Here is a 15,406-nt window from a genome sequence, read left to right as displayed (position 1 = left end):
TCAACAAAAATCTTTATTTTATTTCAACAATTTATTTTTGAAAGTTTAACATTTAGTTTAATTTACTTGTTATAGTCGTACATCTGCATATTTAGTAACACTTCACTTAAGTAGTTTAACTTTAAACTTCGTACTTTATTTTGTTTTTATTTTTAGTTTATAATAGAATATAAATAGCTAGCTTATATATATATTTTCAGCTTTCCCATGGGATCGATATCTAGGACTCCATTAGAGCTCTGTATTACTTGAACAATACTTATACTCGCGGTATATGTAAAAGGGAATTAGGACTTTAAAAGAGATTTTAAAGATAAATTATTTTCATTAAAGTTACATTATTGTTTGGGTTACATTGCATCATTATTATTAATTTAATATCAATTTTCTCTAATTCTGCATCATGTGCTGGGCTAGGGTTTAGAATGCAAGGTAGTATTTTCAACACCTCTGGCTATTGTTGTGTGTTGTGTTGTCTTGCGCTAGCCATGTGCCACATTCTAGTATTTTTTTCGGTGTGCTTGTATGCTTCTTGTGTGTGATAGTATATTAAGGCGATTTTCTGCAGGTGTCGTGCCTATTTATTCACACTCACACATGTGTAATTATGGGGGAGCATATAATGATTTTTAATCATTTGCTTGCAGGTGTTCTTCAGCTCCCCCAATGATAAGGCACAATTTATTATTTTTAAGATGCATGGCGTGCCCGCTAACACTTATTTTATGCATGTTGAGTCATTTTTTTCAATTTCAAATGTATTTGATAGAGTCATAGGAGATTATGTATTAGAAATAAGGTATGGACACAAGTTTTGAGGCGGATGACACACCGAACCATGTGACGAGGACCAGGAGCAGCAGCTCGTGTTCCGTACCTTAAGTCTGAATTTTACAGTTTTGTATAGACTTAGGACTAGACATGTATATGTGGAGTCTGACCGCTTTTACTGTTTTTCTTGGATTATGTTGTCGGTCCAACGACATTTGACCTCTTTATATATTCTTTTGAGATGCCTTTCATTTCCTTTTTCTTCTCGTGTGTCTTTGTATATTAGAGCGTTTTATATTGTTTTTTTATGTGTATCTGAACCTCACATTCTAATTCTTTTTACCTAAAAATCCTAATAATAAAAGATTAAGTTAATCAAAATTTTAGGATTGAAACTTTCAAGTTTTTTTTTAAACTCAATTATTACTTTCAGCATGGTCTTCAGACTATTTTTAAAAATGGTTTGAATGCATGACTATAACCCAATCATACTTAATAGGGCTTCAACGTTTAGGAAATTGGTAGATAATTGCATCATATTTGCATGTCCCGAGGAGTAGCCCCCGTGCTTCTCCAATCCGGCTAGCCCAGCATAATTTCACTTAGGTGGTTGTCTAGTACGCTTAGGGTGTTAGGAGGCACCTCGATCCAGACGGGGTACAAGTCCTCTTGTTTGAGTGCTTTCAACTTTGTAGCTAAACCTCCCTTTCTTGTTCCCTACTGCGACATCCTTGTCATTTTAGCGGGTATAAGTCTCACCTTTTGGAGCTCTAGCCAATAGTCCTATGATAGAGTTTCGTTCTTTTGACCTTAGGGCTAAGGAGATCCCCGCGGACGATGTGATTCACTGATTGCTGACCGGGGATCTCTAGTTGTATTAGGTCGACTACTTTCACGACCAGGTAGACTTAATGTTCTAGTGGCTTGGGATGACGGGTTCGTGGTACCTCGACCTGGCTACCTCTTTTTCTTATGACTACTTCTCCCTACCTTTGATTACCCTTGTTGGGCCCTCTCTGCTCTTTCGACCTTGTTGATATCACTTTGATGGCTTGATGTCGATAAGCTGGCGCCCTTTTTAGATACGACGATTTGTCTTCTGCCCTTACGACCCGGATGTTCTATAACGTATTGGGATACCCCCTTTAAGTGATTTATGATTATTTCGTAGGTACCGTATGTTGAGAAGCTGCTATCCATTTGGATGTGAGAGATTTACTCTCTGTTTGATGGCTTGGCGCTAGCTTCAGAGCATTAGGACCGTCCCATACAAAATAATCACCTTTTGATAACCCATGCCCCAAATTCATGATAATAAAGTGAAACTCCTTTCATCGAGAGTCTTTTTGGGTATTCCCTAAGATGTAATTAACCAGTAGGAATACATTTATCTAGGAGACTTTTGACCCCAGAACAAAAATGTTCTTTTTGGTTCTCTGGTTACGGGTGGCTTATATAAAGATTATGCTCGTGGATGTTGTATTCTGGGGTGCTTCAATCCAGTTCTGTTTGGACGTATACTCTCGACCCATCTCATGAGGATTACCCCTATATAAGCCTTCCATCTCTTTTCTTTTTGATCTGTTTGTTTATTTATTGTCGTACGTCATTTTGCTATTTGATTCCTTTCCTCTTCGAGTCATTCATTTGATTTGGGAGGGAGATTTATTCTAATAGGAAAATTATACGACGACACATAAATAAACAAGCTGACAACTCCGAGATCTAAAAGAACCGAGACAAATAATGACGTCGGCCTTTTGTTTCCCATAATAGTTCACACAATAATTGCATTTTTACTTCTACACGATCTTCCCCTTTTCTGTCACTAATATTTCAGTGAAGTGGTAATATATCTCTGATCTTTGTTTTTTACCTTTCTTATGCTCATTTGCAACAATTTCACCCAGACTCTCAATCGAAATTGGAGCTACATCAATATGAGGCTCACTTGCAAAACAATCAAATCTACTTTGAGATTAGCTAATCATTGCTTTCATAAAAGAATTACAACATTAATCTAATAAATAGCCAACAAATATATCATAACTAAAAAAAAAATACTTAAATAGTCAGCTTGATTGCATTTGCTAATTCTTAAGAAAAAAGAAAAGTAAATACTCAAGTATTTTTTTTCCTTCCTAACATAATAAGAAGGGGTCAAGTCATAAAACTTGCCAAAAAAAATTGCTTTCATTCACTATTTAACCTCATGTTTAACTGATGGAGAAAGAATACATGCCTTAGCTAAGCATGGAGAGAATAAAGAAAGAGGAGAAATAAATACAATTAAATGCAATTTAGTGCCTAATTGAGCGTTAATTTGACAAAGATAGAAATTAAAAGAAACTTATTGACATTGATGTTTCACGTTAAAAAGATATAAAAAATGTGAACCATTGATGCAGTGAAATTCTCTCGCTAGCTTGTCCATTTAAAATGACATATAGATTGTTAAGGGAATAAACCATAACGGATAGAGAAATTTTTTAAGGGGGTCCTTAGATTAGTAATAGATGGATGATTTAGTCCTAAACTATGTTATAAATAAAATTTGGCCCTTTGACTCCTTTGTTTTCACCAAAATAGTCCATTGACTCTTCAAATATTATAAAAAAATAATCCAACGAAGGGGCTATTATGAATCATATTTAAGGAGTCAACTAAATATATTGAATGCAATTTTAGTCTGAGACTAAAAGTGTCAGACAAATAGTATAAGGATCATTTAGATATTTTTCTATATCCCCAATGACACGTCATTAATACGTTCAAATTAGCCACATACTCAACATTGGTTAATTAAATACATTGGTTGCTTGACAAGATTACCACTTTGGAAGAACACATGAATATAACTTGAGCAAGTAGATTTAATTTTAAAGTTGATTTGTAAATCCCTCAAAATTTGCATGATTTAGTTAAACATATCCACATATGAAGAGATTTGAGCCATATCAAATAAGCATTTTAGCTTATTTTGTGCTTATTGAATGTATAAGAAAACTCAAAAACAATAAAAATTAACAAATGACCTCCAATTTCAAATTCAAGAAAACTTCTTGGAACATTTGATATTTAAAATGCAATCACAACAGAGCATAACACCATCGAATAACAAACAACAATATCAGATATTAACGAGACCATCTCTACATTGAGCTCCAAATCTTCGATGATATGTTAGGTTTGTGTTCAAGAAAATTCGTGTGCTACAAGAGTAATTCATTGTAAGATTGAGATTAAGAAAATTAGGAACCAACTCTTCCAACAAAAGTATCTTGGATGAAAATTGAGAAAATCGAGAAAACCACAAGCATTGACAAATGCCTTGCCAAGTTCAAATTTCAAGCACCAAATATATGAAATACAAGATGTTTTTTCTTTCACATAATGCAGAGGCATCACAAGCACCAAACTTCTCTATTATTTTCACACCAAGAATTTGTTGCAAGACAAGCATTTTAATAGGCGCTTGACCTATTACTGACAAACCATTATGAGGAATTTATAATTTTAGGAGGATCATAGTATATTTAACAAATGTCTTGCCAAGTTCAACTTTCAACTCTTTGAACAAAAGTAATTATATTATTCTCAAACTAAAGCAAGATATTTTGCACAGTGCAGACAGTATAACTAAAACTAAATCTCAAAACACACCACCAAGGCACCAATGTACCAATGCCATACCAAACCGAGCGATCTAAGAAAATTAAATACTGAGCAAGAGAATATGATGTCTTGGAAGAAAATCGACCAAACCAAAAAAATCAAGAAAACCACTATACTATAGGAACTTAACCGACAATATTTTGACTCTTAGATGAAAAAAAATGTAAGATTAAGATAAGGAAGTTACATAATATATAAAAAAATAGTAGTTGTAGTCGAAGAGAATGCCAATGCCATCAAAATGTGTGTAACACGTCGGTACCTATTGGTAGATTCTTAGCTAAGATAGGGTTAGAGATTTCTCAAAGCGTAGAGACGCAAAGGGTAGACCGGTGAACACAAACTCAGATGAAGAAATGAGAGGGAGAGACACTCGAGACTGATCGAGACTCCACCACTCGAGTGACTGTGGAAGAAATGAGGAAATATGGTTAAACACTTAGTTTTGGGATTTAAGTGAGTGATAGAGCGACCAACTGAATGTCCGCGTCAGATGACGAAGATTAAATTAACACAAAAAATTGGTCCGATCTGACAACGGCTCAGAATCAGTTCAAAATATTATCGATCCAAATTTTTAGCTCATAACTCGGCTCGTTCTATTTGATTCGATCTCGATTAAAGTTCAAAATCAAATTGATTTTCGAGCGATTAAAGATCTTCGAGCCAATTTCTCAACCCTAGTCAACAATGGGTTATGACCCAATTGAGCTAAATTTTAGGCCCAATGTCAATCAGTTGATTAAGTTGGCTTTAAAATAACCTAGGGAAGTGCCTAACCAGATTTGAATGGATTGTGTTGGATTTAATTTCATTTATTTATACTTGATTGGATTATAGTCGCTTTAATGCCTAATTAGACATAATCTGAGTCCAATAAACTTGAAATTGGCTTGGTTGACTTTGGTAGGACTTAAGGAAGTGCCTAGCCATTTTGATTAAATTTAGATTTGATTTGATTCATTAAGCCACATATGAGCTTAGTGGGCCAATATTGAGCTTCAATTATGTTTAAGATTTATATTAAAGGTTCATTTAGCTCCAACTGCACCGATCAGACCCTAAGAATCTAAAGCTCAGCATAGCATACATGAGATTGATTTCAGCACAAATGATTCTTAATGAGCATTAATTAGACTTTTAGTCAAAGGGGCTCGCCCATTAGTGGGGACAAAATAGAAGACAATTTATTGTACAAAAATGTACAAGTTTCTGATTTACCAGTGATGGAATTTGGATTTAACACTAACCTTCCTCATCCTCCCCTTCTTGCTTCGTCCAAACTCGTAACTTGGAGGCGTCTGGGGCCTTCCACTCCATCGGCTTCCCCTGCAACCCTAGAATACCCTAATTTTGTCTTGATTGGAAACCCTAGTGACGTGAGATAGGGCGGTATCAGGTGGCGATGGAGGTTTCGCCTGACCGGAAGCCGACGCATAATCTGGACTTCACAGGCGTCGTCCTAGAGGACCTCTCGCCCTCGACGTCGTCCCATCCGCTTCCGTCAGTCGTCACCGCCTTCTTTGCTGTCTCCAAATCCGGAGTTCCCCAGCTTCGTCTCCACTTGCCTGAATCAGTCGGAGACATTCTCTGCTTCGGTCTGTGCAGCTCCCAGGTTCGATGACTCTTTATTTCTCGGATGAGAATGCGGGGTTCTCTTGACCCTATTGGCCTTTGTTTAATGCCTGCTCGGAATTTTTTCTTTTAATTGCTTAGGTTAGCCGCTTATGTGATGCTTGTTATGTTCATGCGGCATTTTCTCTGTTTTGATTTTTAGCTGGTCAATCTTGGACCTTTGGAGGCGTTGGTCATAGTTGAAGAACCAGGAAACAGTGATGCTAAAGAGGTACGACTATGCGCAATGATTTTTTTTTTTCACAGATTGCAATTATTTAATGTCATTTGAAATTAATTTAAACCTACTGGAATGATTTATTTCTATCCCAAGGATTCACCTTTGCATCTTTATACGAGTTTAACTGATCCGAGCTGTTTATATTTTTTTGAAGTATTTTAGCAGGGCCTACTGGCCACAACTTTTTGTTGGGTTTCTACCATCGTGCCAGTTTATTAGAGCTTCGTTTGATTTTACCGTAGCATGTTTAGTATTCTGGTTTGTATTAGGTTATATTTCTTCATTGATATGTCTTTCGTGTGGATTTGAGTTTTCATATTCTCTTAAGAAAGTGTGCGGCCTTAAAATTTAAGATAACCATGGAACATTAAATGGAAAACCTATCATTTTAATTGGTATTGACTTGAAAAATATAAAAAGAAACAACACTGTGAAGGTTCAATCCCAAAACTTTTTTTCATACAAGCACAACATAACACGATTAATCATTCACAATAATCAATTCAACCTCAAGGTTAGAATTCATGTCGCTTTTGCGGATGACCAACTTTAACTGCTGAGGATGATAGGCCCTCAAATTTTAGAAAAGCACATGATGCAAACAACAAAGACATCATGACTAAAGAATGGAGAACCTAAGGGGTACCAAATTATGAATGACTTGGAGAGTTCATGGCTAAAGAATGGCGAACCTAAGGGGTACCAAATTATGAAAGACTTGGAGACAGTGCTTTCAGATGATTATGTGGGAACTTAACTGCACGCGGCTTTGGGCAATCTTTCCAAAGCTTGATCACCACTATTTTAGTACTTAAGTGAAAGATCTCTTAGGTCACTTCTTATCTTTTTGAATGACGATTATACTCAATGCTAGCACATTTCACAACCAAGCTTATTCTGTCTGGGTTGCTATATGAATAATTTTCCTCACCATAGCTGGTTTATCCAATTGAAAATTAACTCATTATTGGCGATTACTTAGCACCTATCGATTGGTACCACAATCTGACGGTTATATAGTAATCAATATGCAGGTACTTTTCCCTTTATTTTTTTAAATTCAGAGCAAGCAACAAAATTGAGCTACTGGTGACTAATTTAGGATTTTTGACATTTTGGAGAAGAGTCCCTACTAAGATTCATCTATGGGTCTGAGATTCTTTTCTGGGAGCAACATAAGTCTTTATCAAGGAGAGATTCCCAAAGTCTTTGATGCTGAGTGATTAGTGATTTTGATCCACAACACTCCAAATTCTCTTATAAATATTCTATATGATATCATATGAGTAATTATATTTGGAAACTAATAAATCCTAGTCACTAGATATAGAGGCAGAAGTAAAAATCGTATTTCGGCTAGAGAGATTGCCATTCCCTTTCTTCCTCTCTGTTACTATATGTTTTTATTGACCTTGTTTGCAAGGCTCTTTTGTTTATCTATATAGTTTAAAGTATCTCCTCAGCCAAAAATACACAACACTCATTGGAGTCGCACTATATGACACAATATTTGGTACTTTCATTGCTATTATGGTCATGTGAAGGAAAAAATTGGGTGTGGGTCAAAGAGAGACTTCGAAATGATATTCTAGAGCAAGAATCTCTGGCAGCTGACCATGAAGAAGTAACCTTGTCTTCGATGCCTAGTTTATGTATATGCAGTAAAAAATCATCAATTTGACTAAATTGCTCCTTGCGAGCCAAGTTGGCTAACAATGTTAACTTCTTAATCTATGTTAAGTAAACCTTCGGCTGTTGACCAATGAATGTGCATGGGGATGGGGAGAAGAAACCACCTCAGAGTTGGAATAAAGTAGGTTGATTGCGTGAGTATACCTTGACACCCATGATGATATGATGTCAAAACCCAGAACATTCAAAGCTGAGAAGGATTTATCACAACCTTTAAGCTCTGTGCCGGAGATAATGGAGGAACCACTGTTGACAAAGTTTGTCAATGTGGCAGGACTGATCTTCATGGTTATGATAACCTTGCATTTTGTATCCAAAACTCTCAATGCTTTTGTGCTATTAAGAACTTTGACGGATGTGACACACTGGTTCTCCAAGTTCTCAATGGGCAACATTATGTCATGTGAAAGTTTAAAGATTTAGCTTCACCTGATTTTTGTTCTCCTAGAAACTAAAAGCATCATACATGCCTCAATGTCCAACTAAAAAAGCATGAGTTTATAAGGATCTACACCATGAGGGCCATGTGGGGAATGTTTGAAGAATATAAAGAACTTTATTGTGATTCTTTGTTAAGTAACAGGTTCTTTGTTGATAGGTTGAATGCTTTGCAAGATGTATTTATAACGTCAGTTGTCTTTTTGTCTGATGATCTTTTTGTTTATTGAAGCCAACTAATCTAGCATATACAATGTAATAGTTACATTCCTCTTATTCAAAATATAATAACATGTTAACTTTTGGGCTACTCGAAACTTCATACTCAACACATGCATCTATATAAAATATTGATAAAGCATGCCAATAATTTAAGGATCATTGTATATTTGAGAAAAAAAATATATCAGATACAATAAAAACTGTTTATAGAAAATAATTTAAAATATATCAAGAATGCAAATATAACAAAAAGAAAGGTATATTTGAACATACATAAATGACTTTCTCATGTTGTTAAGATTGCACAAACTATAGAGATGGTGACAAACCACCAGCCCCAAGTGGAAAAAAAGAAGAAAAAAAAAAACCATTCTCATGTCTGGAATGTGTTGTTTATTTGAGCACAATGTCATGGTATGACAACGAACCACTTGTGTTGACCGAAGAGCGATTTTCACCTGAGTTGGAGTGTTTATGCAAACAGTCCTTGGATGACAATGGATCACTTGTTTCAATTGAAGAACGACCTTCAACTGAGTTGAAAAAATATCACAGGTTTGGAACAACATAGTTTCCATTCAAACAATCATTGGCTGCCTCATTGTTGAAAGATGCACTATTAGGTTTCTAAGAAATGGCGCTAATATGATTGGAAAATAAGTGTTCAAGAGAATTATCACTCGCTGGCTGTGCTTATATGTTCATTGTTTGGGAAGTACTTTATGTGAAAAAAAAAAATACTGAATAAATGCGTCTTTTTTCTGTTATTTATTCTTATCATCTGTTTAGTTGATAAATTGAGATAGTTCATTTTTTTTAGCGAGTCTTAGTGAAATTAAAGTTGTTTTTTTAATAAAGTATTTCTTAAGGTAAATCTTGATTGAATCAAAATTATTGGATTGCATCACAGGTCTCACTTATTTCATGCTTAGAACATAAATCTTTTATTAGCAACACACCTTGCTTTTGATTTTGTATTCTATTGCAAATTCATTTATCTACTGACATCTTCCCCTAACACTTTTTCTTGAGTTAATAGTTCTCTCACCTTTTTTATTATTTGCTATGCCAGAATCCTTCCTTTTCAAAAGCTTTCAAGCTTGCATTCAAAACACCCGAGCAACGGAGAGCCTTTGACACAGAATTTGGACAGTGGAAGCACGGAGTATCACATATGAAAATTGGTACATCTGCAATTATTCTAAATCATGGCAACCATTTTTGTTTCTTTTTTCTGGTTTAGACGTTGCTTAATGTTCTTTTTATCTCCTGGTAATAATATGTGTTCATCGACAATATGAAGTGCAAAAATTTTTCAGTGAACCTAGCAAGTGCGGCGTTTCTTTATAAGACAACCTTGGAGTAAGAACTGAAATAAAGGCCTTGTTAAGCCCCTATGTTTAAGTTGGACTGTGTATTCCATTTTGTCTCAATCTGCAAAAAGTTAGGAATCTTGACCCACATGATTCTATCGGACGCCTTGACTGACACAAAGCATATTTGATAATCCTCGAAGTACTTGGCCTTGTGTGTATAGAGAACAGAAAACATGCACTTATAGGACCTTGAAATGAATGACTAGCTTACTTACTCTAATCTTTAATCTATCATACTAAATCGCATTATTACCTTTGCCAACACATAATGTTAGCTTTTATTTGTCAACATGACACCATGTTTTTGTGCATTATTGCATTACTGATATGGCATAAGGTTGTGAATGAAATTCATTTGGATATACAAAAGATTTTACAGTTGCTTTGCTGCTGCATTGCAGCATATGGCCGGGCATTAGCTAAACTTGTCATCAAGATTCTATTATGTCACCGTGCCAGAATTATTTTTTCTTATTCCATATCAATCCCATAGTTTAGATTACCATAGTTTGGGGAATGAGCTGGAAGGAAGAACGGAATATGATTACTAGCAGCATGGATGGTTTTTCTTACATTGATTGTATTTGAACTCAAATGTATAAGTTAAAATCATAAGAATTTGAATTTAAATTTAAATTTTTTTATGACCCATTTTTTTAAAAGCAATATGGCTATAATAACACAACTTAATCACGATGCTTAACTTAATCATTTTTAATGGTGATGCATGGAGTTGGCTTTTTAGGTCAATGCAATCATATTTCTTTATTATTAAATGGTTTATTATGGAAAAAATTAGTAGCTTAGACGTGCATATGTAAGCAAAAGTGAGGTTTCATATCTATGTAATTTACGCATGAGATGCTAACAAATTATAAAACTTTATATGCAAGGAGGAGGGTGAGTAAGTGCACTAAAAGGAAAACATGTTGGAGAGTTATTTCTTTTTGCCATTGGAAAAAGGGAAGAGAAGAAATCCTTATCTCAGGGGCTATTTATTTTACTGAAAAATGAATCCAATGTAAAAGGAATGCAGTGAAAGTAAATATAGTATATTGAAAAATAAATATAGATATTTGGATGAGTACATTTTAAATGCATGATTTTTTTTTAAAATGTTTGGATGAATACACTGAAGTGCAGTGTACAATCCAATGGTCAGCTGTGGCGGGTAGGGGTGGGGGTCGGCGACTGTGGCAAGGGGTGGTTGGCAATGGAGATAAGCTGATGCAGTGGCGGACTTCTGCATTCCTTTTGACAATACATTCATAGTTATGCCGACCAACATCTTTATTATTTTACTTGTCTCAATTATTTGCTTTGGCTTATTCTTATTCATTCTTATTTTTTGCTATTTGTGGAGTTAAGTTTATTCTTCACAAATTATTTCTAACAAGTTTTATCCTCATGACCTTGGGTCTATTCTTGTCCTTCCTAGGCGTTTGACAATGATTTTTATCTATTTATTTAATGGGTACATTGTTTATTATTTGATTTATATGCAAACTGATTGAATTTATTTTCAATTAACTCACCTTCTATAAATGCCAATCCAGTAGCTGTGAAATATTTGGTTGCTCCTCAAAATATTGTGCTCGCTCATTGTTCCATTATATTATGGTGGTCGTCCGGTGAATAAGACAAAAAAAGATATCCTCTCCAACAGAGACGATTGACCTTCATAATACATACATAATGATTCCTTTTATTGGTTACATATTATGTCAGACCTTGTCTTATGTACTTATTTTTTGCTCGTGTCTATTATTCTTTTTTTTTTTGGTGGATTTGCATCAGATGCTGGATGATTTGATCATTCCCTTGAGAAAGGAAGAAAATAATACGTATTAATGTACAATGTAAATAAACTCTTTCTATAGTGTATATTATGAGCCTTGTGGATCTATGATTGCTTCCTAGCCATCTCGAGTTTTCAATCAAAAGAGTGCATGATGCTTTATGATGCTAAAGTTCGGCATTGCTAGTGTTTGTTTGGATATGTTGCATGGTCGTATGGTTTGAAGTGTTGGATTTGACTCTGCCTCTTTCTTCAATCCGGTATTGGTGTGATCTATTAAAGTGTGGGGATTGTGCTAATCAGGGGGTGACATCCTTATGGTTTAGATGATGAAGGCAACCTAGACGTGCACTGCCTCTTCTTATTTCCTCTTTTTAATATATATTTAATAGTTTTATGATTTTTTTTTTAGTCAGCCATATACGATACATGCTCTGTGTCTGCACTATACCAAATTTCTTTAAGGTGGTATATCCAGCTTATTTTATATTCATAATTTTTTCCTTTTTAGTGTTAGTGGGCTTTGAGTTGGCTGCCCTATCTGAAGGTTATGGCTTTCTTTGTGGTTTGAAGTATTTGTTTATGCTTGCATAAAAGCTGTTTGTCATTTTATATTGGTGGGCTTAATTTAGGATTCCTCAGTACTCTGTGAAAAGTAACTTCTAGTTTTTATATTGATCGGCTGTTCTCTTGCATGACCTGAGGATATGATGATTCTTCATGGTTATTCATACATCTATTCATGATGTTATGCTGACAGATAAAGATCTGTGGCACGCTTCTTTTCGTAGTATTTTATCAAAAATATTTTAAAATTAGCTTATGCGGAAGAAGACATGTTTTAGAATTTTTGATATGAAGCTCAACTTGTTTTATCACCTTTTGCTTCATGTTTATCCCCAGGGCCTTTGGAAAATGGATCTATAATTTATTCTAAAAGTAAATTTGATAGCAAAATCGAGGCTTCTTCTGCCAAAATGTACTTTCATTACTACGGCCAGTTGCTGCATCAACAGAATATGCTGCAAGATTATGTCCGGACAGGTTATGATTTCAAATAATTGTTTTGCATGAAGTTGTTTCTCTGCTTAATCTTGAGCTTCAAAATTTCTTCAGGAATTTCTATTGTTGATGCATTGGCTATAAACCTGCAATTGATTTTGAGCATAATTTTACAGGAACCTATTATTCCGCAGTAATTGAAAACAGTATAGACTTTCAAGATCGCGTTGTAGTTGATGTTGGTGCTGGTAGTGGCATACTTTCACTCTTTGCTGCTCAGGTTTGCCTTGATAATATTTAACTGATAAAATAAGTTGTTTATAATACTTGTTTATACCTTCACAGTGCTGTATTCTTTCTACAAGTGCATTCAAGAAATATATAATTAATTTGGTCTGAATCATTTGCCAACTTCTAGGCTGGTGCCAAACATGTGTATGCTGTAGAGGCATCTGAAATGGCGGAATATGCAAGCAGGCTGGTAGCTGGGAATCCATCACTTGGGGATCGCATAACGGTTTGATTTATTTAAATAATTGGACTATCGCTGTTCGATCCTGTAGTTCTAGTTATAATATTGTAGTTTTTGCATAATAGGTCATCAAGGGCAAAATTGAGGAGGTTGAACTACCTGAGAAAGCAGATATTCTTATATCAGAGCCCATGGGTAAATTTTTCTCTGTACTACATTTTTTGTGGCAAAAAACTTTCATAACAGCTAAACTTTACTGTTATTCTTTTGTATTTAATTTGATTTAATTGAAACCACTTGAGCAATTTTCTTTCTGGACTATCCTTTTTTTATAATGAACCTTTCTATAAAGAATTATGATTTTCTGTTACCTTTTTTTTGTTTTTTCTTGTAGTAAATAGACCATAGTTGACATTCAGGTGTACTGGTTTTGTTCATCTCCTGTGTTTGGTTTCTTGTAAGATCTTGTAGGCCTTGATTTTTTTTGTTTGCTTTTTAAAATTATGGGGATGCACAAAAATGTGTAAATTATAGAGGAATTAAGTTAATGCGTCACACTTTAAAATTATGAGAGAGGGTAAATGAAAATAGGTTAAGACGTATTACAAAGATTTCTCATAATCAATTTGGATTATGCCGGGCAGGTCTATTATGGAAGCTATGAATTTATTGAGAGGTTTGATGAAGAAGTTCAGAGATAACAAGGAGAATCTACTTTTGATTTTTTGTTGATTTAGAAAAAGCTTATAATGAGGTTCCAAGAGATATCCTCTGGAGAGTTCTTAAGAACAAAGGTGTTGATATGACTTATATTCAAGTCATTAAAAATATGTATATTAGAGCTGTTACTTGTGTTCGAACCGAGGGAGGATTGACCAAATATTTTCCTATTTCTCTTGGATTACATCAGGGCTCGACTTTAAGCCCATGTCTTTTTGCTTTAGTTATGGATGGTTTTACTAGACATTTACAGGAGGATGTATCTTGGTGTATGCTTTTTGTTGATGATAGTCTTCTCGTGCAAAAGACGAAAGAAAAAACCCAGAAAAATTTGAATTATGGAGGTCTACATTGGATTATAAAGGCCTTCATTTGAGTAGAACTAAGACTGAAAACATGGAATGTAATTTTAGTAGTAGTAGCTCAGTTACAAAAGCGTAACTTTGGGTGATCAAATTATTAATAGGTGCGTACGATTTAGATACATTGAGTCTGCTGTTCATAGCGATTGTGATATAGATTGGGATGTTAATAGTAGAATTCAAGTTGGTTAGTTGAAATGGAGGAATGCTTCAAGCCTTTAAGCCTTTTGTGTGATAGGTGATAGAGAAGTACCGCTTATACTAAAGGAGAATTTTATAAGACGGTGGTGAGACCTGCAATGCTCTATGACGCTGACTATTAGCCGCTGAATATTAGCCTTTAAAAGAGAAGTATAATACTAAGTTAAATGTTGCCGAGATGAGAATGATTGGGTGGATGAGTGACTTTACGCTTAGAGACAAGCTTAGAGACAAAATGACGCTTAGAGACAAAATGCGAAATGAATATATCCGTGATAGGGTTGGTGTAGCTCCTGTTGCAGACCAAATTAGAGAAATTCATCTTAGATGGTTTGATCACATTAAACGTCGATCATCTGATGATCCGATTAGGAGAGTAGATGTTTTAGATTCGATTTATGTTAAAAAAGGCGGAGGTAGACATAGGAAGTTTTGGGCTTATTGTATAAAAATTTTCTTAATTTATTAGAACTAAATGATGATATGACACTAAATTGGACGCAATGGAGAAAAAAAGATTCATGTAGTCGACCCCACTTAGTGGGATTAAGGTTTTGTTGTTGTTGTTGTTGTTGTGCTTTTTAGCACGCTTTTCTGGACACTGACAGGAGGATGTACCTTGGTTTATGCTTTTTGCTGTTGATATCCGCTCGTTGATAAGAATAGAGAAAAAGCTCAGGAAAAATTTGAATTATGAATGTCTACCTTGGAGTCTAAAGGTCTTCGTTTGAGTAGAACTAAAACTGAATACATGGAACGTAATTTTAGTAGTGGTAGATCTAGTGACAAAAATGTAACTAATGTAACTATGGGTGATCAAAT

The 15,406-nt window shown here is 34.9% G+C and overlaps 1 protein-coding gene across 1 annotated transcript in view; it reads left to right on the top strand.

Annotated features, from left to right (window-relative positions):
- The first annotated feature begins 5,674 nt into the window (after positions 1-5,674).
- Positions 5,675-15,406, top strand: part of LOC110031916 (probable histone-arginine methyltransferase CARM1) — a 39,240-nt gene continuing 29,508 nt past the window's right edge. The window contains exons 1-7 of the mRNA XM_020735358.1: positions 5,675-6,061; positions 6,224-6,292; positions 9,726-9,837; positions 12,731-12,871; positions 13,006-13,109; positions 13,248-13,346; positions 13,427-13,496. Of these exons, the coding sequence (XP_020591017.1) occupies positions 5,852-6,061; positions 6,224-6,292; positions 9,726-9,837; positions 12,731-12,871; positions 13,006-13,109; positions 13,248-13,346; positions 13,427-13,496 (805 nt within the window). The 5' untranslated portion in view covers positions 5,675-5,851. The remainder of the gene's footprint in view (positions 6,062-6,223; positions 6,293-9,725; positions 9,838-12,730; positions 12,872-13,005; positions 13,110-13,247; positions 13,347-13,426; positions 13,497-15,406) is intronic.

This window comes from Phalaenopsis equestris, unplaced genomic scaffold (genome assembly GCF_001263595.1).
Source record: "Phalaenopsis equestris unplaced genomic scaffold, ASM126359v1 Scaffold000002, whole genome shotgun sequence".
Taxonomy (NCBI): Eukaryota; Viridiplantae; Streptophyta; class Magnoliopsida; order Asparagales; family Orchidaceae; genus Phalaenopsis; species Phalaenopsis equestris.
This window is presented reverse-complemented; position numbering and strand designations above follow the sequence as displayed.